The sequence below is a fragment of the Pongo pygmaeus genome, chromosome 8, assembly GCF_028885625.2.
Source record: "Pongo pygmaeus isolate AG05252 chromosome 8, NHGRI_mPonPyg2-v2.0_pri, whole genome shotgun sequence".
Taxonomy (NCBI): domain Eukaryota; kingdom Metazoa; phylum Chordata; class Mammalia; order Primates; family Hominidae; genus Pongo; species Pongo pygmaeus.
In genome coordinates this window covers 6,105,261-6,131,260 of record NC_072381.2, presented here as the reverse complement: position 1 = coordinate 6,131,260, position 26,000 = coordinate 6,105,261, and the positions used below count along the sequence as shown (strand labels likewise).

General features: G+C 44.8%; 1 protein-coding gene across 3 annotated transcripts in view; it reads left to right on the top strand.

Moving 5' to 3' along the window:
- Positions 1-25,665, top strand: part of IL2RA (interleukin 2 receptor subunit alpha) — a 50,719-nt gene extending 25,054 nt beyond the window's left edge. Inside the window, exons 2-8 of one of the 3 annotated variants that reach the window (XM_054436463.2) lie at positions 10,730-10,921; positions 12,360-12,470; positions 15,022-15,237; positions 16,756-16,827; positions 17,198-17,269; positions 18,620-18,686; positions 23,733-25,665. In XM_054436463.2, the coding sequence (XP_054292438.1) occupies positions 10,730-10,921; positions 12,360-12,470; positions 15,022-15,237; positions 16,756-16,827; positions 17,198-17,269; positions 18,620-18,686; positions 23,733-23,757 (755 nt within the window). In that variant the 3' untranslated portion in view covers positions 23,758-25,665. Of the gene's footprint in view, positions 1-10,729; positions 10,922-12,359; positions 12,471-15,021; positions 15,238-16,755; positions 16,828-17,197; positions 17,270-18,619; positions 18,687-22,986; positions 23,213-23,732 lie in introns of those variants that run through there. The other 2 variants (XM_054436462.2, XM_054436465.2) reach the window with 2 other exon arrangements.
- The last annotated feature ends 335 nt before the right edge of the window (positions 25,666-26,000 follow it).

The following is a 26,000-nucleotide window of genomic DNA, read 5'->3' as shown; positions in this document are numbered from 1 at the left end:
CTAGAGCAGCCAACCGGGATATCCTTCTTCTTCAGCAGTGGTGTCCGCTCTCTAAAATGACTGTCCCCCACATCTCTTTCCAGGGTTGGTGTTTCTGGTTAACTCAAGGGACACAAAAATAGCTCAGGGAAAAAATAATTTTAGTTCTACTCCAATTCTAATAATGAAGTGGTAAAAATTAAAGGGACAGCTTTCAGATTATGGGAGTGGAGTTGCGGGTATGTGGCAAAATCGAAGAAAGAGGGCTCATGATTCCACATCAGGGAAGAGCCGCTGGCCTGCCCAGGCTGCTGTTTATCTTTACTGTGAACGGGGCCTCTTTTTTGTTTGTTTGTTTTGTTTTGTTTTCACTTAACCTCAGTGGCAAGAAAAATGGGGCCTCTTGCCAGGAGGAGCATAGAGTGACGCAGAAGGCAAAGACCACATCATTTCACCAAGTTCCTCGTCTTTTATTTGAAATCCAAGACATAGAAGCTGCACATTTGTCCTTCTGGGAAGAGTGACGAGTGACTGAGAGTGGAGTCAAACACTCGAAAGGAGAGAGCAGGTGGCTGGGAGTCAGAAAAGCTGGCTTGAATTCCTAAATCTGTCGTCGTTTGTCCTGGGTGAGGTCGTTCTGGTCATCTATGGCAGGAGGACTACAAATGCCTGGCTTCTCCCTTTCTAGCGGGCACACGAGGAGACAGAGAAGTTGAATCTTTAGCAATCCATTGAAGGGGAAACCCCACAGTGCAAAGAGAAGCATTGTCGAGGGCCCCTCATCTGCACCCTCCGTTCTCCCAGACCTGTTTCATGATGCATTCCAGAGGAGGTGGCTCTCCGTCACTGTCACTTGCGATTGCCAAGGCATCAGCCAGACAAGGCAGAAGCTCCCAAGGGGTGTTACCCTTCAGCTGCATACAGAACTCCTAGAGGCAACAAATCTACAAGGAAAGATACACCCATGATCGTGTATTTCAGCCACAATGATGGAGGTGATATGGAAAAGGACGAGGAACAACTGGGATTCTGCCCGTGTCTGTCTAATGAGCATCCACAGCAAAATCCAACGTAAGATGTGAAACACGCTCAACACTAGAAGAGCCCGGTTTGACTCTGTCTTGGTGTGGGTCCCAGGCCAAAGCCCTCGGCATTTTCAGGATTAATGATAACTGCTGGCTGTCTCTTTTTCCCTCTGCTCACATAAAAGGCACAAAAACTAAAGAGGAAGGCCACATCACCGCAGAGCCCGTGGTTCAGTATTGTCCTCTTGGGAGACCCAATTTCTTTTCTTTTCTCACCTTAACAGTGTCCAGAGTACTTTTATTGCCAGAATAGAGATACAGCCTGCTCAGAGCCTCACGTGGGGCCCACCACTCAGGAACAAAGGGAGAGACAGATACTAAGCATGTGTGCAACAGAGAAAATCCAGCCCACAGAAACTGTGTGCAAGAGCAGCTCCGTCCAGCCTGAATGTGGCTTTGGGAAGCCCACATAGAACTTGGCCTGCTGCCAGTCGCCCACTCAGAGCCTACTGCCATGAAGGCAGGCCCTGACTCTCCATCCCTGCCCATACAGGGAGACCCAGGGCAAACAGAAAGTCCCTAGTGGGGGCCCAAGGGACCCCTGGCTCTCTCAGGGTCCCATTCAAGTTTCTGGGCTAGTCCTGCAGACTAAATACCACTCAGTTGCCTGGTAGGAGTAGGTGATGGACAGGGTGGACAGGAGCCCCACTGCTTCTCAGCCCTGTGCCAACTCCTTTGGGTGAGACCCTAGTGCAGGGTGGGGAGCCCCAGTTTCTAAGACTTGAGTGTTTACCGCCCTACACCTCCACCTCCAACTCCCAAATTGATCATCTCAAATTTTCCCACAGTCCGTAGGCACCAGACACTTCAAATACTCTCAGAAAAGAAGGGGATGTCTACATCCAGAATCGTGCCAATACTTTAAAATTACAGGGAGAAAAATATTCCCCTTCCCCTCTTCTAAGGAAAATTCTGTCTGCCTCCCAAGTTCCCAGGTCCCTTGTGGTGTGAGCTGGGGGAGTGCGTAGAGCTGGGAATTGGAAAATATTCCGGGAGAGAATGATTTATGTTGAGAAGACCCATTGGGAGAAGCAGGAAGTGGGTCTGGAAAGACAGGAGGAAGTGTAAAGGCAGAGAAAAGCCCTTGTTAGCTGAATTTTGAGAAGTAATTTTTAGTATTGTTAGTGAGTAAAACTAGAGAATGAGGACGGTTGTATGCTGTCTTAAAAAATAAAAGAATGATAATATAGGGAAAGATGATTTCAACATTTTAGAGTCATATAAATGGAATCCTCCTTGTTATTACTGTGCAAGACTTTTAGACAAATTATTTTTTATTCTTTTTTTGGATGTTGTTCTGTTGCTGCTTTTATAACACTACACTGCGAAGGGCTAAAAAAAAATCCCAAATTTATTGCTATTCGATTGAAGAAGAGCAACCCTCCAGCGTACCTTTCCACACACTCTTCTACCTCCTGCTGCCTTCAGGTGATGTGTGGCACTTCCTGGCAAGGCCTTTCAGGGAAAAGGATTATAGCCAAGCTCTTTAGTGGTTACTGAGCTACAGACCTGGAGGTGTCATGTTCCTAAATTCCAGGAAAGATTATTTATGAAGGGAAAGTCTGTGAGAATAAGAAGTTCTGGAACTTCCCCTTGTTCCCGCATGACCTCTTCAGATACTCGGGCTAATTTATGATGACTCTGAAAATGCCCATGACATCATCTAGAAAAACGCACTCTCATGGCATTCAAGAGTTTCTAAGGGCACAAAATAGCTTCCAAGACAATTTGTTTCCTTCTTTTCAAATTGATGTGTTTAGAAATGTTCTTGGCTTGTGATTGACATCTCAGATTCCAAAAACATCTGAGGTCAATCCTGGTTATTTGTGCTAATGAATAATTACAAAAGAGTTGCTAAGTATATTTCTCGTTGATTTTGTTGAGCTAAAATTACTTATAAAGAAATGCACAGATCTGAGGCATACAATTAGATGAGTTTTGACAAATGTGTACAGCTGCAAAAACGTTTTCATCACTTCTGCCTTCTGGTCAATACCCACCTACCACAAGAAAGCACTGTCTGCTTTCTGTCTCTGGATATAACTTTTGTCTTTTTTTGAACTTCATCTAAATGAAAGCAAAGTGTATGCACTATTTCATGTTTAGCTTATTTTGTTCAACATAACATTTTTGAGATTGATCAATATTGCCTGTATCAATAGTTTATTATTTTTTATTTTTGAGTGGTTTCTATAGTATGACTATATCATAAGCTACTTGTCTGTTCTCCCAATGACGGATATTTGAATTATTGAGTTGGTTATTATTAATAAAGCTACTATGTCCTAGAATGGAAGGGGCTTAATAAAAGAAAGAAGTTACTATAAATATTTTATAAAAGTCTTTCTGTAGACACATCCCTTCATTCCTCTTAGATAAGTAACTAGAAGTAGAATTGCTGAATTGTAGGGTAGATATATATTTAACTTCAATAAAAATACTTTCTTTTTTTGTTTTGTTTGTTTGTTTGTTTGTTTGTTTGTTTGTTTTTGAGACAGAGTCTCACTCTGGTGCCCAGGCTGGAGGGCAGTGGTGTGATCTCAGCTCACTGCAACCTCTGTCTCCTTAGTAGAGAAAGGGTTTCACCATGTTGACCAGGCTGGTCTCGAACTCCTGACTTAAAATGATCCACCTGCCTCAGCCTCCTAAAGTGCTGAGATTACAGGCATGAGCCACCATGCCCAGCCAAAATACTTTCAAATAGTGTTCCAAAGTAATTGCATTACTTACACTGCCACCAGTAATATAAGAGAGTTCCGGTAGTTCTACTTCCTCTCCAGTATTTGATGTATCAGTCTTTTATCCATTTCCTCCATTTCCCCAGTGGGCTATCTCATCATGGTTTTCGACTTGCATTTTATTGATATCTGATGTTAAACACACTTTCAAGTGTTTATTGATAGTAATGTATCTTCTTTGGCGAAGTGACTGTTCAAGTCTTTGCCCATTTATTGGGCTGTTTGCCTTTTACTATTGCTTTGTTTTTCTTTATGTATTCTGGACACAAGTATTTGTGACAAATATATATATTGCAAACATTTTCTCTCAGTCTATCATTTACTTTTTCTTTTTTTTTTTTTTTTTTTTTTTTTTTTGAGATGACGTCTCACTCTGTCTCCCAGGCTGGAGTGCAGTGGCACAATCTGGGCTCACTGCAAGCTCCACCTCCCAAGTTCATGCCATTCTCCTGCCTCAGCCTCCCTAGCAGCTGGGATTACAGGCGCACGCCGCCACACCTGGCTAATTTTTTTGTATTTTTAGTAGAGACAGGGTTTCACCGTGTTAGCCAGGATGGTCTCGATCTCCTGACCTTGTGATCTGCCTGCCTTTGCCTCCCAAAGTGCTGGGATTACAGGCATGAGCCACCGCACCCGGCCTACTTTTTCATTTTCTTAATGTCTCTGGATGAGTAGACATTCTCAATTTTTTTCTTTTATAGTTAGTGCTTTTGCATCCTCTATAAGCAATCTTTGCCTATCTCCAACTTGCAAAGTCATTTGCCTTAATTTTCTTCTGAAATCTTTGTAGTTTTGCCTTTTATGGTTACATCTATAAGGTATAGACCTAGTATATAGATCTTTATCTTTATATATATAATAAAATTGATTCTTGCATAAGATGTGAGTTTTTTCTCATGTATTTATCCATTTGCCCCAGAAGCATTTGTTGAAAAGATTTTTCCTTTCTCATTGAATTTCCTTGGCACATTTATTTGTTTAAAAAAAAATCAGTTGAACAAACATGAGTTGAGTCCATTTCAGGACTTTCTGCTCTGTTTCATTACTGTTTGTCCTTAGGCTAATACTATGCTGCCTTGATTTCCATAGTTTTATAGAAAGCCTGAATATCAGATGTCATGAATCCTCCAAATGTATACATCTTTACGATTGTCTTAGATATTCTAGGTCTTTTGTGTTTCTAAGGAGCTTTTAGAAATAACTTCCGAATTTCTACTAAAAATTGTGTTGGATTTTTAAACTGTAGTTGCCTTGAATTAATTGATCAATTTAAGGTGAATAGATTTTTTTAATGAATGTTCCAATCTATAAAGATAGTATATTTTTCCATTTGCTTAATTCTTTTGAAATACGTCTCAGCAGTATTTCAGAGTTTTCAGTTTAGTGATATTACAAGTTTTTGGTAGACTTATTTACAAACATTTTATGTTTTTTGATGTAATTGTAAATACAATTGTTTTTAAATTTTTAATTTTCTAATTGGTTGTGTCAGTATATAGAACTAACTACAAGTGATATATATATATATGTATATATACTGAAATTGCTAACTTGCTAAATTCTAGTAGTCATTTTGCAGATACTTCAGTAATTTTAAGTAAACAATCATGTTATCTGAGAATAATGTTCCTTATCTTGAAATCTACTTCCTAATATTAATATAATCATACCAGCTTCCTTATGCTTATCTTTGTAGATTATATCTTTTTCTATCCTTTTTTCTCAACCCATCATTTTTATTGTATTTAAAGTGTGTTCTCTTGAAGACAGCATATAGTTGGGCCCTGCTGTTTAATCCAGTCTGAAAGTTTCTGTCTTTTAAGGTATGGATTTTTGTCCATTTATATTTAATGTAATTACTGATAGGGTTGGCTTCAAGTCTACCTTCTTGCTATCTGTTTCTTAGTTGCTCCCTTTCTATTTTTATTACTCTATTCTTCCTTTTCTCTCTTCAGTTTGGCTAACCAAACAAATTTAATATTCTTTTTAGCTACACTGTCTGTGGTATTATTTGGTGGTTTCTCTAGGCTATTCAGTATGCATCCTTAACTTATCACAATCTACTTACTTAATATTGTACCATTTTCTATATGATATAAAAACCTAAAACAGTACAATTCCATTCTCCCTAACTTTTATACTAGAACTGCTCTATATTTTACATTTACATGTTCAACAGAACCCACCATACCATATTATTATTTTTGTTTGAAACAGGTGTCTTTCAAAGATGGTAAAAACAAAAAGTGGTCTTTTCACTTATCTAAATATTTACCAGTGTTCTTTATTACTTCATGTCGATTTATGTTTCTAGCTAGTGTGATTTCTCTGTTGCTTGAAAATCTTTCTTTAATGTAATGCAGATGTGCCATAATAAATTTTCTAAGCTTTCTTTTATTTGAAAATATACTAAATTCACCCTCATTTTTGGAGGATATTGTCTCTAGGTAGATTTCAAGGCTGATGGGTTTTTTTCTTTTAAAACTTTGTATATGTTGTGCCATTATTTTCTGCTTCCATTGTTTCTGTTGAGAAGTCAGTTGTTATTCGTCATTGTTCCCCTGTAGGTACGTGTCCTTTTCCTCTGGCTGCTTTTAAGATTTTCTCATTATCTTTGGTTTTCAGCAGTTTAGCTATGATGTATCTAGATGTGCTTTTCTTTATATGTTTCTTGCTTGGTGCAGTGAACATCTGGATCTGTAAATCAGTATCTGTCATCAAATTTCAAAAATCTTTGGCCATTATTTCTTCATATATTTTTTCTGCTCCATTCTTTCTCTCCTCTACCCTTGGGAATTCAATTAAATGTAGGTTAGGCTATTTGATATTGTCTTACAGCATGCCAAAGGTCCATTCTTTTTCAAATTTCTTGTGTTCATCAGTTTGGATAATTTCTATTGATTTGCCTTCAAGCCCCGGCTAGGCTCATTCCAGATATTGTAACTTTTAGTTTTAATTTTTTATTTTTAAAAATATTGGCTGGGCATGGTGGCTCACACCTGTAATCCCAGCACTTTGGGAGGCCAAGGCAGGTGGATCACCTGAGGTCAGGAATTGGAGACCAGCCTGGCCAACATGATGAAACCCCATCTCTACTAAAAATACAAAAATTAGCCATGTATGACGGCATGTGCCTGTAATCCAAGCTACCTGGGAAGCTGAGGCAGGAGAATCACTTGAATCTGGGAGGCAGAGGTTTCACTGAGCCAAGATTGCACCACGGCACTCCAGCCTGGGCAAGAGAGCAAGACTCCATCTGAAAAAAAAATTACTAGTTTTCATTTATCTACTGAGATATCCTATTGTTTCACTCATTATAACCATCTTTTCTTTAAATTGGCAGTTGGCAATTTTTTTCTGAAAGGGCCAGAGAGTAAATATTTTAGGCTACCTGGCGATGTTACTCCATTGCAACTACTCAACTCTGCCATTATAGCAGAAAAGCAGCCATAGACAAAATGTGAATAAATGGGTGTGTCTTTCTTCCAATAAAACTTTATTTATAAAAATAAACCACTGAACACAGTGGCTCACTCCTGTAATCCTAGCCCTTTGGGAGGCCAAGGCAGGTGGATCAGCTGAGGTCAGGAGTTCGAGACCAGCCTGGCCAACCTCATCTCTACTAAAAACACAAAAATTAGCCGGACGTGTTGGCGCACGCCTGGAATCCCAGCTACTTGGGAGGCTGAGGCAGGAGAATCACTTGAACCCCGGGGGCAGAGGTTGCAGTGAGCCAAGATCACACCATTGCACTCCAGCCTGGGCAACAAGAGCAAAACTCTGTCTCAAAAATAAATAAATAAATAAATAAATAAATGGCAGCAAATCTGCAGGTCGTAGTTTACTGACCTCTGCTTTAAGTCATTGAGCATAATTACAAGTGTTTTAAACTCCTTTTGTGCTAATTCCAAAATCTGGGTCATTTTAGGGGTCTGTTTTTTTTTTTTTTTGAGACAGACTCTCACTCACTCTGTAACCCAGGCTGGGGTGCTCAGCTCACTGCAACCTCCACCTCCCAGGCTCAAGCAATTCTCCTGCCTCAGCCTCCCACGTACCTGGGACTACAGACATGCACTGCCACACTCGGCTGATTTTTTGTATTTTTAGTATAGATGGGGTGTCACCATGTTGGCCAGGCTGGTCTCGAACTCCTGACATCAGGTGATCCGCCTGCCTTGTCCCCCCCAAAGTGCTGGGATTACAGGCATGAGCCACCGCACCCAATTTTACGGGTCTGTTTCTATTGAGCACTTTTTTGAGTAGGTCAAGTAGGTCCCATTTTCCTGTTTCTTCACATGTCTAGATTTTCTTTTAACTTGCTGGATATTATGAACTATTCATTATAAAGGGTCTGGATTATCTTATGGTCCTTTAAAAGGTAATGCGTTTTGCTCTGACAGGCAGTTAAATGACTAGCGCATCGTCTTGTCTGTTAGGCTTGGTTTTAATCTTTGTAAGGGCAGGTCTATTTTGGTTTTGAAATTCATCCTAGGGATGTCTCTTTCTCTAGAGCAGGACTGGAAAACTACAACCCACAGCTCAGACACCTGTTTTTATAAATAAAACTTAGTATAACTATTCTTCTCTCAGCCCTCACAATGGACAATCAGGGCTAAATCTCACTGAGTTCTGCCCTGTTCAGGTTCAGACCAGCTCTTGACTAAGAAACTGAGGTGGACCCCTAAACATATTTTTGGGGTGCCCTTCATGCAGTGCCCTCTCCAGAGCCCCACCCCACAAATCCCAGTCATGTCACGTCAATGAAACCACTCTGCTTGGGGTCCACCTGGGTGCTGCCGGGAAGGAAAGCACCCCAGGAAGGCAGCCAGGGCAACTGTGGGCACCTCTCATGTGTTTCCCTCCTCCCAAATCATGTAGCCCTGAGCTGCCTGTTGTTCAGCACCTGAAAGCACTTGCTGCATACATTTGGGCTGGTTTTACAGCTGTTTCAGCAGAAACGTAAGTTTTGGTCCCAGTTACTCTGTGATGGCTGGAAGCAGAAGTCTTCACTGGTTTTTCTGATTATTATCCATGTCTTGCTTTAGCAACAGATTTATCTTCTGATACTTAAAATATTGGTTGGTGGTGATCTATAATAAGTGCCAACACATGGTACCAGTGATACGAGAAGTACAGAGAGACAAACTTTCGCAGGAGTTAAAGGTTAAGGTAAACTTCAGTCCAGTCTCTATCTGAATTACCATTCTCTTCTTCTGGACAGTGAGAAAAAGGAAAGGAACTAGAACTACCATCTATTCCATACCTGTTATTTTCCGGGCTTTCTTCAAGTTACCTTAGTATATTATTTGCTATGATCATTAAATCAATAAAATAATAATTATTACACCACGAAGCTGAGCCTTAGAGAAGTAAAATAATAAAACTATGTAGCTTGTAAGCTGCTGGAGCTAGAAGTTAGAAACCCATCTTTCTCCCTTTCACCACGCTGCTGCTCTTGCCTTATCATGAGATTACCAGCACTTATTGAGCGCTTATGTTGCCTGTTCCACTGTAATTTCTGGACCATGGAGCTCATTTAAATTGCTTTTGCTTAGTCCCTTGTTGGTTAGAGATGGGTCAAGCTGTCTGATTTCTCCCTACCTTCATTTTTTTTTTTTTTTTTTTTTGGAGACAGAGTCTCGCTGTGTCTCCCAGGCTGGAGTGCAGTGGCGTGATCTCGGCTCACTGCAACCTCTGCCTCCTGGGTCCAAGCGATTCTCCTGCCTCAGCCTCCCGAGTAACTGGGACAACAGGCACATGCCACCACATTCGGCTAATTTTTTTTGTATTTTTAGTAGAGACTGTGGTTTTCACCATGCTGGCCAGGCTGGCTTTGAACTGCTGACCTCATGTGATCTAGCCGCCTTGGCCTCCCAAAGTTCTGGAATTACAGGCATCAGCCATTGCACCCAGCCTCCCTACCTTCAGTTCTTAGGGGAGACAGGAGAGTCCTGAGGCATTGGATGGGGATGGTCTTCCGGAGGACAAGATGCTGGGCAGAGTCTAAGGGCGCAGAGAAGCTTCACTCAACCTGAATGACCAATACACAACCAGCCATCCCACAGCCATGAGTACAGCCAGCAGCCCTGATCAGCCTCCGTGTGGGCTTCCATCGATGGAGAGGCCACAGACTCCAGCTTTCCTGCCTCTTCCTGTCCCTGTCATCTCCCCGTCCACTTCCTTTATCCAGCATGTGATATTTCCCCCCAGAATCTAATCTCTTAAAGCAGAGAACTTGTTGCAAAGTAGACAATGGAATTATTATTCTGATTAGACCTGTGCCACTTTTCCTTTTAATAGTTTGATGTTTGACCACTGTTTCTGGTGCCTTTGGTGAGATACCAGAGTCCATTTTTCAGGCTGAGGGAGGGTAAGGTCTTCATAACATAAGAAGGTATTTGGTGAACTCAGAGGTGGGCAGGTGGGTGAGAAATACACGTTTCCTATTTGCCAGACATTGAGTGAAGCACTTTCTGTATATTTCTCAAAAAATGGCGCAGTCATTAATTATAGAAAGTCTAACAATTCGTATATCCTAAAAAGTATTTTGCACAGACACATTTTGCCCCTCAATTAAATGTACGTAACTTTGCTGCTTCCTTTCTTCACATTCCTTGACTGTCCTCTCTCCGTACTTGCTTGACATGAGGGATATTCAGAATAAAACCTCATTAATTTCTACTCATCTAGTTTGAAATACATTGTGCTTTGGAGAGGAGCTTGGTTGTAGCTAACTTTTGAGCCAGCTCTGATACAAAGTTTTCTAAAGAACAATGGTAGCAGCCTTAGTTGCTTTCTCACAAAAAGTAGGGCATAACATCTTTTAAATAAAGTGAAGAAATATGTGATTAAGTCATTATAGGATTAAATATGTGAGTACTTGCCCGGGGCCTCTTGAGTTCCTAATAGGCTTCTTTTGCTTTGCAGAGCTCTGTGACGATGACCCACCAGAGGTCGCACATGCCACCTTCAAAGCTGTGGTCTACAAGGAAGGAACCATGTTGAACTGTGAGTGCAAGAGAGGTTTCCGCAGAATAAAAAGCGGGTCACTCTATATGCTCTGTACAGGAAACTCTAGCCACTCATCCTGGGACAACCAATGTCAATGCACAAGCTCTGGTAAGTGTCCCTTCTGTGACTACCAAGAACAAGAGAACTGCAGCAAAGAGTGAGACAGAGCCCAGCTTTTGTTCACTCAGCCCTATAGACACAAATGGGCCAGTCCAGTCTACAGCATAACTAATTTTAGTGGTTCCTGAAAAGTCATTCACTAAACGCAATTTTTTTTTTTTTTTTTTCTGGAGACAGATTCTCACTCTGTTGCCTAGGCTGGAGTGCAATGGCACACGATCTTGGCTCACTGCAACTTCTGCCTCCTGGCTTCAAGTGATTCTCCGGCCTCAGCCTCCTGAGTAGCTGGGATTACAGGCACCCTCCACCATGCCTGGCTAATTTTTGCATTTTTAGTAGAGATGGGGTTTCACCATGTTGGCCAGGCTGGTCCCGAACTCCTGACCTTGAGTAATCTGCCCGTCTCAGCCACCCAAAGTGCTGGGATTACAGGCATCAGTCACAGTGCCCGGCCACACAATTTTATTTTTATTTTTGAGACAGTCTCGCTCTGTCGCCCAGGCTGGGGTGCAGTGGTGCAATCTCAGATCACTGCAACCTCCACCTCCTGGGTTCAAGTGATTCTCGTGCCTCAGCTGCCCAAGTAGCTGGGACTACAGGTGTGCACCACCATGCCTGGCTAATTTTTTTATTTTTAGCAAAGATGGGGTTTCACCATGTTGGTCAGGCTGGTCTCGAACTCCTGGCCTCAAGTGATTCTCCTGCCTGCACCTTACAGGCGCATGCCACCATGCCTGGCTAATATTTTGTATTTTTTGTTAGTGATGGGGTTTCCCCATGTTGTCCAGGCTGGTCTTAAACTCCTGGGCTCAAGCAATCCTCCTGCCTCAGCCTCCCAAAGTGCTGGAATTATAGGTGTGAGCCACCACACCTGACCTAGACACCCTCTTTTATCCTGAGCTGGAATACTGATCACCCCCCTCACTGGGGCACTCAGACTCAACTCCTTTGCCAAACTCTTCACAATAGAGAGGGCTGTTCTAGAAGTTTCCTTGTCATTGTGTTAAGTTTCCTTGTCATCTCTAACTTTAAGCATTCTGAACAGCCTTAGGGAGCAAAGGATCAGTGCGTTGTGGAGTGAGACCACTCCTGCTGCTGTCAAACAACACAGAGACAATTGACAGCAAGCAAGGAGTCCCTTTTGGTGAGATACACACACATACACACATAACATACACGACATACACAGACACGCATACACACGCTCAAAAACATGTCGTGGGCATTGTCATATACACTTGAATGCCCAGAGGCCGGTGCTGGGAGGGCATGCTCTGGTTTCGTATTTGTAGGCTCAGCAGACAGACACCACCAGACACATCGTGGGCACTGGACAGGTGTGCTTCTCAAGTGAATGAATACATGAACAGTGTTTTCTATGAAGCATTTGTGAAATTATCTGCATCATTCCATCTATATTTTCTAGCCGCTCGGAACACAACAAAACAAGTGACACCTCAACCTGAAGAACAGAAAGAAAGAAAAACCACAGAAATTCAAAGTCCAATGCAGCCGGTGGACCAAGCGAGCCTTCCAGGTGAGAGATGAATCTGTCCTCCAGCTAACTCCTGCGAGCGCACCCTTCTCTTGCAGGCAGATGACATGTACCCAGAGGAAGAAAGTCTGCCCTGCCTTCTATAAACACATGCGTGTGGCTCCCTCCTCCCAAGACATCATTGCAGACAAGAACTAGTGCAGCGTTGCTCAAAGGCTGTTTGCTCAGCAACTGAAGCCAACCTGACGGCAGCCAATCCAGGTCTGGGCTTACTCCCTGGTTTGGTAACTGGCCAAATAGAATTCAACCCAAATTCAACTCAACTTAAAAGCGTCTGTTGGGTCTGTGTGCCAGGCCCTGCTGATAGAAGACACAAACAAGAGTGTGACAATGATCCCTGCCCTCAAGGAAACGCTCTGTGTCTTCCCCTTAAGCACAAGAAAACGCACCGCAAAAAAATTATTTGCTTCTCGGTATTTCTTCCAGGGCAAGGTTGTAAAATATGCATGCCACACTTGTGAGTCTCAAAAGCTCCAGATGCATGTGTCCTGGCCAGCAGTCTGTGCATGAGTGGGCACTGTGGCTGTCCCTTGTCTGCCCTCTGCTTTCCCATGACTGAATCGGGATTCTGTCACGGTGTGAAGAAAATGGGCCGGGCACGGTGGCTCACGCCTGTAATCCCAGCACTGTAGGAGTCTGAGGTGGCAGATCACTTGAGGTCAGGAGTTCGAGACCAGTCTGGCCAACATGGTGAAACCTTGTCCCTACAATTATATAAAAATTTAGCCGGGCATGGTGGTGGGCGCCTGTAGTCTCAGCTACTCAGGAGGCCAAGGCATGAGAATTGCTTGAAATCAGGAGGTGGAGGTTGCAGTGAGCAGAGATTGCATCACTGCACTCCAGCCTGAGTGACAGAGGCAGACTCTGTACCCCCTCAAAAAAACAAAACAAAAAAAGAAAAAAAAAAACACAGAACCTGCTAGGAAGAATTGAGCTTTCTAAGGTCAGGCTAATCTTAGGAGACTTCAGAGCCCTTTGCTGATTTTACAACCTTACAAAGAACTGTATGAGATACCATCCCATTTGAGCCTGGCAATGCAATGAGTCAGGACCAGGAAGGGTTACTTCAATTTACTGAAGAAACTGAGATACAGAAAAGATAAAAAGATTTGGCTAAGCTCACATAGTAGGGCTGGAATCAGACCTCAGGTCTCCCAGATTAGATGAGGAAACTTTCTGCTGATCACTTACTTTAAAAGAGTTTGAATTTACTTACAGCTTCCATTATTTTATTTTTTAAAACAGACTAATCTAGGGGCACAGTTGCAACATGATGCTCTTACTCCTTCCCCCTCCGACTTTGTCCTGGAATGGTGTTTCCAAGCACATTTGTTTGTTTTGTTCTACTTCCCCCATATCACCCTGCATAGTTATTGGAAGGCTTCAAAGAGGCCAGTGCTTGTTGTCCTTTCTCGAAGGCTGGCTCTGCCTGAGGGATGTTTCAAAGATTGTCTCAGTTTGGGTGTTTTCGTTGGAAAGAAGCAAACCCAATTCAAACATGTTTAGACAGTTATGAATTGTACTGGCTGTCAAACAACCTTTTATCCTGAGACCAAAACACAAGTTCAGTCATAATGTTCAAGGTGCCACACGGCAGGAGCCAGCCTGGGACAGCGCCACCCAGCTTCCTGCTGGAGCAGAGGCTCTGTAGGACATTTACAGAGTCTCTGTTGGGTATGCAGGGTTGGGGAGAGTCTGGAAGTTCAGAGCACGTGTGCAGTTTCACAGGCTGGGGTTAGAGGGCACATACAATTCCATATGTCCAGGTTGGGGGCTGTGGGTGGGGAATTCGGAGATTTAATCAGAACAAGACATGGTCTCAGGCCACAGGTCAGTCAGGCCTGGGATGTAGTTGGGTGAGTGGAAAGTTCTGGAGATGGGAAATTTTGAAACGTCTTGAAAGGGCGCATGTGTGTCAAGCTTCAGGTGTGGCTTGATCAGAGATGGTGCTCCATTTCTCTGAGGTTCCCTCAGCCCGTCCCTCCTCCTGGCTTTGGTGTTGGCCCCAGTCCTTCCACCATCATCCCAAGATGCCCACCCGCTGCCCCCAAGAATGCGCTTCCTCACTTGTCCAGCAGAAATCCAAGGTGGTCTTCATGCTCCATTGGCCCAAATAGGCTTGAGCCTGCCCTTGTGTCTCAGCTGAGACTGCCCCGCCCACTCCTGTCCACTGTCAACGCCTGCCCTGTCTTCCAAGAGGCAGCTGTGGCGTTCCTCTCTCGGGGCAGCACGAACCAGAATGAATCGCTCATTCCTCTGTGTTCCCATTGCCAATGTCTGCTATCCTTCACATGCCTTTCTTACGCAATCCACTGTCCGCCCCTTGCAGGAGTGACAGGGTCTTCATGCCTTCCTACAGGGCCTAGCAAACTTCCCCACACTCAGACGTTCTCAACATATATTGGTTGAATGAAAGGATGAGCAAGCAGTCAAAAGAGTAAGAACCAAGGTCCAGTCCCTAGCAAGAGGCAACTTGGACTCGCTCGCGGTGCTGTCCCCAACTTGCCTTCAGAGTGTTCCTTCCATCTTCCAGGTCACTGCAGGGAACCTCCACCGTGGGAAAATGAAGCCACAGAGAGAATTTATCATTTTGTGGTGGGGCAGATGGTTTACTACCAGTGCGTCCAGGGATACAGGGCTCTACACAGAGGTCCTGCTGAGAGCGTCTGCAAAATGACCCATGGGAAGACAAGGTGGACCCAGCCCCAGCTCATATGCACAAGTGAAACGGAGACCAGTCAGTTTCCAGGTAGGGTGGCTCCCTTCTGGGGTCCACAATGTTGCTTTTCTCCATCAGGCTGACCAGGGTGGAATCCCTGACCGCTCCTGCTGTGTATCCTTGGACAAGCCCCTTGATCTCCCTGGGCTTCCGTTTTTTTCTCATTCTGAAAAAAAAAAAAAAAAAAAAAAAAAAATTTAAATAGACCAGACGGACTCTAAGGGCTCCTTCAATGAAGGTCCCCCTGTTCCATGAGTGGGGAGAAAGGTTGGAGACAGAAGAGAAGGAAAGCTCTCTCCTAAGCACCCTAGTTGGTCCTGAGTCCACTACTTCTCTAAGCCACCAAGGCCTTCTCTGGCTCCAAGGGCAAGTCCAGTTTCCCACTCACACATTTTTCCTCTTACTGGTGATCGTGTAAATGCATGATCTGAACAGCACTCTGCGATCAGCATGCTCCTTCCCCTTGTGCCATTCCCCAGCTGAGCTTGTAAAAATAAACATAAAATGTGCAGAGTCGGGACTTACTCAGTGCACACGCACACACACACACACACACATGCATGCAAACGCTCAGCCCACCAATGTTGAGGTCTCCTGCTGTCTTCCTTCTGAAATCTTATTAGTATCACGACAATCAAAAGTGACTTACATGCAGGCTGGGCATGATGGCTCACGCTTGTAATCCCAGCACTCTGGGAAGCCAAGGTGGGCAGATCACTTTAGGTCAGGAGTTTGAGACCAGCCTGGCCAACATGGTGAAACCCCGTCTCTACTAAAAATACAAAAATTATCTGGGCGTGGTGGTGGGTGCCTGTACTCCCAGCTACTTGGGAGGCTGAGGCAGGAGAATCACTTGAACCCAGGAGGTGGAGTTGCAGTGAGCTGAGATCACACCACTGCACTCCAGCCTGGGCAATAGCAAGACTCCGTCTCAAAAAAAAAAAAAGGTGACTTACATTCAACCACAAGTATTCCTGGTTTTCTTGCTCACTGCACTTCTTATACTCCATGTCCTTCTCTTGGGTTCCCTAGGGAGGCTGTTTTGTTCCCTTAGCTGCCTCCCTGGGCCACCCTGACAGCCAGGGAATGCCTGCTGCTTCCTTGGAAGAGGGTGAGAGGCAGGGCACAGCCAGGGTTACTGACCCCTCAGGAGGAGTGGAGAGCCTGGCACAGAAGCAGCTGTCCCTTAGTGCATCTCTGCTCCATCCAATGGTTCAATGGCATTCGTATTATTATGACCTGTTTCCAAGTCACAGATGGAAACCAGGACTGAGGAGGGAGGCTGGGGAGAAAGCATTGCTGAGAGTTTTGGGGACAGCCAGGGTCAGAGTTAGAATTCAGCCTCGTCTGCTCTGCTGAGACCACTTCACCGCTTCCCAGTGCCGCTGGTGTGGAACCATGTGGGGTGGCATCCCCGGTGAAGTGCCCACACCAGGATTCCTGCCTCCTTGGGTGTATCTGGGGCCAGCTGCCTGGGGCAGGCGGGGTGGGAGTGAGGCCCTGACTCCTGTCTTTAGCTCCACCAGCATCACTCACTCTCTCCCCCAGGTGAAGAGAAGCCTCAGGCAAGCCCCGAAGGCCATCCTGAGAGTGAGACTTCCTGCCTCGTCACAACAGCAGGTGCGGGAGAAGACAAACGCTGGACCACAGAGGCCTAGTACAAAAGGGCAGGGGTGGCCAGCAGCCAGGCTCAGGGAGATAGGTGGAGGTGACCTGTAGGGGAGAAGCCCACAGCAGCCTCCTCTCCCTCTGAGCAGGGACAGGGCCTCAGTGACCTGCAGGCCCCAAAGCAAATGTCAGAAAGAGGCAACCCAGGACCAGGACCAAGCACGGTCCCCAGGCAGAGATGGAACACCTGCCCTCACCACCACCACGTGTCTCCCACCAGCCTCTGAGCTTCTCATTCACAGAGACGCCCTGACTTCCTTTAGCCTCGTGCTGTCCTAAAGTCACGGTAGCAGGAGTGTCTCTCTTTATCTCTTTTTCACAGATTTTCAAATACAGACAGAAATGGCTTCAACCATGGAGACGTTCATATTTACAACAGAGTACCAGGTAGCAGGTGAGTGGGGCACTGGCTTTGTGGACAAAATGTACACTAGGCCGAGATATGGACAGGTTGACTGGTTAGTAGGTTTGTTAGTTGGTTGGCTGGTAGGTTGGTTAGTTGGTTGGTTGGTAGGTTGATAGGTAGGTTGGTTAGTTGATTGGCAAGTTGGTTTGTAGGTTGGGAGGTTAGCTGGTTAGTTGGTTGGTTGCTTGGTTGGCAGGTTGGTTTGTGTGTTGGTAGGTTAGTTGATTGGTTGGTAGGTTGGTAGACTGGCAGGTTGGTTGGTTAGTTGGTTGGTAGTTTGGTGGGTTAGTTGGTTGGTAGGTTGGTTGGCAAGTTGATAGGTTGGTTGGTGGGTTGGTTGATAAGTTGATAGGTTGGTTGGTGGGCTGGTTGGTAAGTCGATAGGTTGGTTGGTGGGTTGGTTGATAAGTTGATAGGTTGGTTGGTTGGTAGGTTAGTTGTTAGGGTGGTAGATTGGTAGGTTGGTTGGTAGTTTTGTTGGTAGTTTGGTTGGTTAGCTGGTTGGTTGATTGGTTAGTGAGTTGGTTGGTAGATAGATTGGTAGATTGGTTGGTTGGTTAGTTTGTTGGTAGGTTAGTAGGTTGGTTGGTTGGTTAGTTGGTTAGTTGATTGGTAGGTTGGTTGGTTGACTGAAAGGACCCCTTCCTTACACTGCAAAATGTGTGAGTGAAAGACTAATCCAGATACTGACATAACTCGGAATCCCATGAACCAGTTACAGGATGCTGTGAGCGAAGTCTCAAGTCAGCCCTATCAGCTCCTCTCAAGCTGATCTGGAAAGGCTGTACCCTGGGCCTCTGCCAGGGGTCAAGAGTGGGAGGAAGGAGCCATGTAGCCAGGCAGAGAGGACAGGCTTCCAGAAACACTGCCGTTGTTTCCTGGTAGGAGGGAAAAACAGACTCTGAGTCTGCATCTGCCTGGAAAGTAAATAAACGTCAGCCTCCAGAACCTCAGCAGAGCAGTGTCTGGAAAACCCGAACCCTTTCAGGAGACATTAATGTGCTTCTCATCATCTTCATATTTCAACATTTCTTTTACCAGGCGCTCTCGGTGTCCTTAAACGAGGCCTGGCCTCTGAGACTTTCTGAGGGGCTTGTGTGAGAGAAGGGTGCCTCCTGAGGGGAAGCTCCCTCCACCCTCACCCTGTCCTCCCTTCCCTGTTCCTCAAGACTCCTAGGAAATCCCATGGGGAGGGACCTACCTCCTGAGACAGGGAAGAGAGGCTGCAGCCTCCGCCTTGCTCTTTGGGGTGTCCTCAGCCTGCCCTGTGGTCCTGGCTCCTGCTGCCCCCGTGCCAAGCCCAGGGCCCTTTGCTGAACTCCCTCTCTCTATTGACAGTGGCCGGCTGTGTTTTCCTGCTGATCAGCGTCCTCCTCCTGAGTGGGCTTACCTGGCAGCGGAGACGGTAAGTGTGGCATCACCAAGGCAGCACATGGTCAGATCAAAGTCCTGCACCCAGCCCCACCCTGCCTCCCCCCTCCCCCCTCCATGCTCTCTCTAATCAGCTGCAGTTCAGGGAGTGGCAAAGGGAGAGGCCGATCCATGCCTCGGAGTCAGTCAAAAAGAATTAAAGCACCGCCGGGTGCGGTGGCTCACGCTGGTAATCACAACAGTTTGGGAGGCCAAGGCTGAGTGGATCACGTGAGGTCAGGAGTTTGCGACAAGCCGGCCAACATGGCAAAACCCTATCTCTACAGGCAGGTGCCTGTAATCGCAGTTACTCGGGAGGCTGAGGCAGGAAGATTGCTTGAACCTTGGAGGTGGAGGTTGCAGTGAACAGAAATCTCACCACTGCACTCCAGCCTGGGCAACAGAGCAAGACTCTATCTCAAAAAAAAAAAAAAAAATTAAAACACCAGGGAAACAGGAAGGCAAAGGAAACTCACATTCGTTAGGCACCCACTATACACCAGGCTTGATGCTTGTTTTATAAACATTATTGAAATCTACCTTCTCAGAAACATTTGGAATAGCTGTGGCCTAGGGAGATGCAACAGCTTGAAGAAGATGGCACAGCAGAGGCCAGCACTGCAACTTGAATCTAGAGCCCATGATTTTCCCACCCAGCCCCTACCTATAGAGGACCCAGGGCAGCATCTATGCTGAGCTTTGCCTATCCTGTGCTCCCCACCCTCCCATCCACAGAAGCTCACACCGGCATCCCCTTGACCAGGAATGTAAACCATGTGTGGTCTTTTTGCATTAACTCAGATTTTCAACCCTGGATGCATCTTAGAACATCCAGGAGAGAGTCATCTAAAATACCAGTGAGTGGCAAGATACCAGTAAATGCCACAGGAAAAGGAAGGCAGTCCAAAGGACTGTGCTTCTCCCGTGGCTGTGACATCTTGTAAGAGAGGTTTACGAGGGAAATCCTGTCACCAAAACCATTGTGACCCACTTTGAATTTGGGGAGAATCTTCATTTGCAACAATAGAAGAACAAATTTGCTGCAATAAGAAATATTTTTGTAGCTTATGTAGATTGTTCAGCCAAAACAGCATAATAACTTAAAAAGTTAAAAGATAGGCCAGGTGTGGTGGCTCACGCCTGTAATCCCAGCACTTTGGGAAGCCGAGGCAGGTGGTTACCCGAGATCAGAAGTTCAGGACCAGCCTGGACAACATGGTGAAACCCTGTCTCTACTAAAAAACACAAAAACAAGCCGGGCGTGGTGGTGGGCGCCTGTAATCCCAGCTACTTGTGAGGCTGAGACAGGAGAATCACTTGAACCCAGGAGGCGGAGGTTGCGGTGAGCCAAGATCGTGCCACTACACTCCAGCCTGGGCAACAAGAGTGAAACTCTGTCTCAAAAAAAAAAAAGGTAAAAGATATCAATGCTTGGGCTCCAATCAGAATCTCTGGGGGGTGAGCCCAAGACATCAGTACCTATTTTTAATTGAGATAAAATTCATCATGTAACCGTCATAAAGTGTACAGTTCAGTGGTATCTTAACCCATTTTGTGCTACTGTAACAGAATGCCTGAGACTGGGTAACTTATAAAGAACAGAGATTTATTTCTTACCTTCCTGGAGGCTGGGAAGTCTGAGGTCGAGGGGCCCCCATGTGTCAAGGGCCTTTGTGCTACGTCATCCCGTGGCAGAAGGTGGAAGGACAAGAGAGCGAGAGAGAGAGCAGGAGGGGCTGAACTCAGCTTTTATCACAAACCCACTCCTGCAATAACAACATTAATCCATTCACGAGGCAGAGCCCTGACGACCTGATCACCTCTTCAAGATCTCACCTGTCAGCATTGCTGGATTAGGGATTAAGTTTCCAACACCTGAGCTCTGGGGAGGTATTCAAACCACAGTAAGTGGTATTTAGTATGTTTGCAATGTTGTACAGCCATCCCCACTGACTCCAGAATACTTCCATCATTCCCAAGAGAAGCTCCACACTGCCAAGTTCCCCATTCTCCCCAGCCCCGGGAAACCACCACTGTATGTTCCGTCTCTATGGATTTGCCTATTCTGGACATTTCGTGTAAATGGAATCACGTGGCCTTTTATGTCTGGGATAGTCGTACGTTTTAAAGCCCCTCAGATGTATCTAATACGTATGCATCCAGGTTTGACAACCCTACACCAGGCCATTGGTTTTCAAACTTGAACTAGCACCAGAATCATCTGTAGGAACATAAAGAAATGATAAATGTTTGAGATGATGGATATGCTAAATACCACGATCTGATCACTGTACATTGTAGGTATCAAAGCATCCCTACATACCTCATAAATATGTATAACTATTATGTGTCAACTTAAAAACGTTTGTTGCAAGAATCATCTGGAGGGCTTGTTAAAGCACAGATTGCTGGGTCCCACCTGTGGAGTCTCTGATGCAGTCGTCTTGCTTAGGTCTGGGAATCTGCATTTCTATCAGGTTCACAGGTGATACTGACGCTGCAGTTCCAGGGAGCAGACTCTGAGGATCACCGCACTAGGCTGACAGCATTAAGAATCAGGGAAGCTAGCCAGACTCACGCTTGTAATCCCAGCACTTTGGGAGGCCGAGGCGGGAGGATTACTTGAGGTCAGGAGTTCGAGGCCAGCCTGGCCAACATGGAGAAACCCTATCTCTACTAAAAATACAAAAATTAGCTGGGTGTCGTGGTGCGCACCTATAATCCCAGCTACTCAGGAGGCTGATGCAGGAGAATCGCTTGAACCCAGGAGGCGGAGGCTGCAGTGAGCCAAGATCATACCACTGCACTCCACCCTGGGTGACACAGCAAGACTCTGTTTAAAAAAAGAAAGAAAAAAGAAAAGAAAGAAAAAGTAAACTCTAGAAACTCACTGTGTCTCTCTCTTGATTATCCAAGGCCTCCCTGACCCCTGCCAGCATACACTCTGGCCAACCCTCATACAAACTCCACAGTGAGACCCTGAGAAAATACAGATCCACTCCCCCAAAACCGAAGCCCTTAGCCCAGCCAGAGAGAAAAACAAAATATCTCTTCCCTTCTTATATGGGTCATCAGGTCCATAACATACTCCTAATTTTCCTCATGGGAATTAAAAAGTATAAATTACTGCAGTGCAAATGATAAGCTCCCCAGGGTTATTGTAGCAGGAATGATTCATATACCCGACAGTCTACCAGTTTCTCTAAGGGGTTAGCTGACTCCTAAGGTGTCATTTTAGGCTTCCAGGAGGGGAAGGATGTGACATGGCTGACATGTTGTACATGTACTCAGTACTTGCATCCTCTCCTTCCTCAGGCTGAACACTTGACAAGCCTTAACACCGCGCAAGGATTTTTTTCATTTGTTAGTTTGAAGATCAAAAGCCTTTGGGCCCAGAGGACAAAGCTATTTGGAAGTAGGAATGGTTCAGTGTTTATGTTGTGAAACAAATAACTGTGTGAACCTATGTGAGTTCCCACAAGGTCTCCCAGAACTACAATCTTTGGGGAGACTCAAACATACATCTAGAAATGACCCCTCTAGTCAGTTTGTCCAAAAGCCTTCCTAGAATCTGATATCAACTCATGGTGCCCTCTTGTGGCAACAGAAATGCTGCATTTGAATTACCGAGAGATCACTGTAGCCCAGCCAAAGAGAGTTTTGTTTGGGGAAATATTTTTTCTTTGTTTTGGGCAATGACCAGGAGCCTGTGATGTGCTACAGAAGGCTCACAGTGGCTTGTGAGAGCCAGCGGTTAAATTTTCAGGACTTCTGCAAACTGGTTTTTAAGCATAACCATTATGGAAAATTAAAGTATTTAGGCTGGGAGCAGTAGCTCCTGCCTGTAATTCCTGCACTTTGGGAGACTAAGGTGAGAGGCTTGCTTGAGACCAGCCTGGGCAACAAAGTGAGACCTTGTCTCTACGAAAACATTTTAAAATTAGCTAGGCGTGGTGGCACATACCTGTAGTCCCAGCTACTGGTAAGGGCGAGGTGGGAGAATCCCTTGAGTCCAGGAGTTCAAGGTTGCAGTGAGCTGTGATCACACCACTGCACTTCAGCCTGGGTGACAGATTGAGATGCTGTCTCAAAAAAAAAAAAAAAATTAAAGTATCTGAATTTACAATTCAATAAATTATATTAAAAACAAAGGCAAGAATTACTTACAACTGATCACTTCCTAATTATTTGCTACATTTTACTGTTATCTTTGTTTCCTGGGTGGTTTACATCTATTGTGTCCGCATGGTGGAAATACCATTTGACAGTGGCTACTGCGCATCTCTTCCCAACAGCGTGATCAGTGATGTCACATTGCCAGCTGGAAGCTGTGTGTGGAAGGAGGATTTACACCAGGGAAGATAGGCAACTGTCATCAGAGAGCTGCTTGTTAAACATCACCAGCACACCTCTGCTTGGAGTCTTGTGCTATGGGAACTCTGTGCAAAGTAGGGAGTAATTAGGAATTCCCATGAGCCAAATAAGGACTGGGAGAAGGCTAAGACCGTATTGTCCAATACAGTAGCCACTAGCCACCTGTGGATACTTAAGTGTATTTAAACTCAAATAAATTAAATACAATTAAAAATTCAGTTCCTCGGTTGCACTAGCCACATTTCAAGTGTTCCCTAGCCACACGTGTCTGTGTTATTGGACAGCACAACTACAGAAGATTTCCATCATCTCAGAAAGTTCTATAGCACAGTGCTGGCTAGAAACTAAGTGCTTTACTGCACGCAAATCATTTAGCACAGTTAGTTGCTGTTTATTATTCCTGTTCCACAGCTATTGTCTGCTATATAAAAACTTAGGCCAGGCACAATGGCTCACACCTATAATCCCAGCATTTTGGAAGGCCGAGGCGGGCAGATCACAAGGTCAGGAGTTCGAGACCAGCCTGGCCAACATAGCAAAACTCCATCTCTACTAAAAATACAAAAATTAGCCAGGCATGGTGGCGCACACACTGGTTTAGAGTGGGGACCACATTTTTTTGGTGCCATGTTACACATATGACCGTGACTTTGTTACACCACTACAGGAGGAAGAGTAGAAGAACTATCTAGAAAACCAAAAGAAGAACTTCTTGGTAAGAAGCCGAGAACAGACAACAGAAGTCATGAAGCCCAAGTGAAATCAAAGGTGCTAAATGCTCGCCCAGGAGACATCCCTTGTGCTTGCCTGGGTTTTGGAAGCTCTGAAGTCACATCACAGGACACTGGGCAGTGGCAACCTTGTCTCTCTACGCCAGCTCAGTCCCATCAGACAGCGAGCGCTACCCACTTCTAAATAGCAACTTCGTCATTGAAGAGGAAGGGCAAAACCACTAGAACTCTCCATCTTATTTTCATGTATTTGTGTTCATTAAAGCATGAATGCTATGGAACTCTCTCCACCCTATATATAGTATAAAGAAAAGTAGGTTTACATTCATCTCATCCCAGCTTCCCAGTTCGGGAATCCCAAGGAAAGCCCTAGCACTAATGTAAATACACAACACACACACTCTACCCTGTACGACTGGACATTGTCCGTGTGGTTCCTTTCTCAGCCGCTTCTGACTGCTGATTCTGCCGTTCACATTGCCTAACGAACATCCTTCAAGAACTCTGGGCTTCTGCCCAGAAATCATTTTACCTTTGGCTCAATCCTCTAAGCTAACCCCCTTCTACTGAGCCTTCAGTCTTGAATTTCTAAAAAACAGAGTCCATGGCAGAATAATCTTTGGGTAACTTCAAAACGGGGCAGCCAAACCCATGAGGCAATGTCAAGAAGAGAAGGATGAATGAGGTCCCAGGCAGAGAATCATACTTATCAAGGTTTTACCTGTGCGTTACTAATTGGCCTCTTTAAGAGTTAGTTTCTTTGAATTTGGCCTGCACTAATTTGATGTTTACAGGTGGACACACATGTGCAAATCAATGCGTACTTTTCCTAAGAAGTGTCTAAAAACACCAAAAAGGGATCCATACATTCAATGTTTATGGAAGGAAGGAAAGAAAGAAGGAAGTGAAGAGGGAGAAGGGATGGAGGTCACACTGTTAGAACGTAACCGCGGAAAAGACCACATGAGGCCTGGCACGGTGGCTTAGGCCTGTAACCCCAGCTCCCTAGGAGACCAAGGCAGGAGCATCTCTTGAGGCCAGGAGTTTGACACCAGCCTGGGCAGCATAGCGAGACCCATCCCTACAAAAAAATTAAAAATTGGCTGGATGTAGTGGCATACTTCTGTAGTTCTAGCCACTCAGGAGGCTGAGGCAGGAGTATTGCCTGAACCCAGGAGTTCAAGGCTGCAGTCAGTCATGATGGCACCACTGCACTCCAGCCTGGGCAACAGAGCAAGACCCTATCTTTAAGGAAAAAAAAGAAAAGAAGAGCATACCAGCAGTCCTTGAACATTACCAAAAAGTTAAGCATATTAGAATCAGCTGGAGGCCTTGTTAAAACAGTTCGCTGGGCCCATCTCCAGAATCTCTGAGTTGTTGGTCTGGAATAGAGCCAAACGTTTTGTGTGTCTAACAATTCCCAGGTGCTGTTGCTGCTGCTACTATTCCAAGGAACACACTTTGAGAACCATTGTGTAATCGCTCTGCATGCCCACCCACTCTCAACTCCCACGAAAAAAATCAACTTCCAGAGCTAAGATTTCGGTGGAAGTCCTGATTCCATATCTGATGCAAGATGACCCCTCACCAATCAGTTGAGTCAACATTCTAGCTCAACAACATCACATGATTAAGATTAACGAAAATTATTCATTCAGGAAACTATCAGCCAGTTTTCATTTCTCAAGGGGCAGGAGAGTGTTATGAAAAATAACGGCAGTTTTCAGCAGGGTACAGATTCAGATTAAATAACTATTTTCTGTCATTTCTGTGACCAACCACATACAGACTCATCTGTGCACCCTCCCCCTCCCCCTTCAGGTATACGTTTTCTGAGTAAAGTTGAAAAGAATCTTAGACCAGAAAATATATATATATATTTAAATCTTACTTGAGTAGAACTGATTACACCTTTTGGGTGTTGAGGGGTCTATAAGATCAAAACTTTTCCATGATAATACTAAGATGTTATTGACCATTTCTCTCTCCTTCTCTCAAAAGTGTATGGTGGAATTTTCCAGAAGCTATGTGATACGTGATGAGGTCATCACTCTGCTGTTAACATACAATCAATTTATTGCTATTGTTTATAAAAGAATAAATGATATTTTTTAAAAAGTCTTGGTTTTTATTATAAATATGATAAATATTGCTAGCTATAATCTACATAACCAAAAACCTTTATAGTTTTTTGGTGCTTTTTT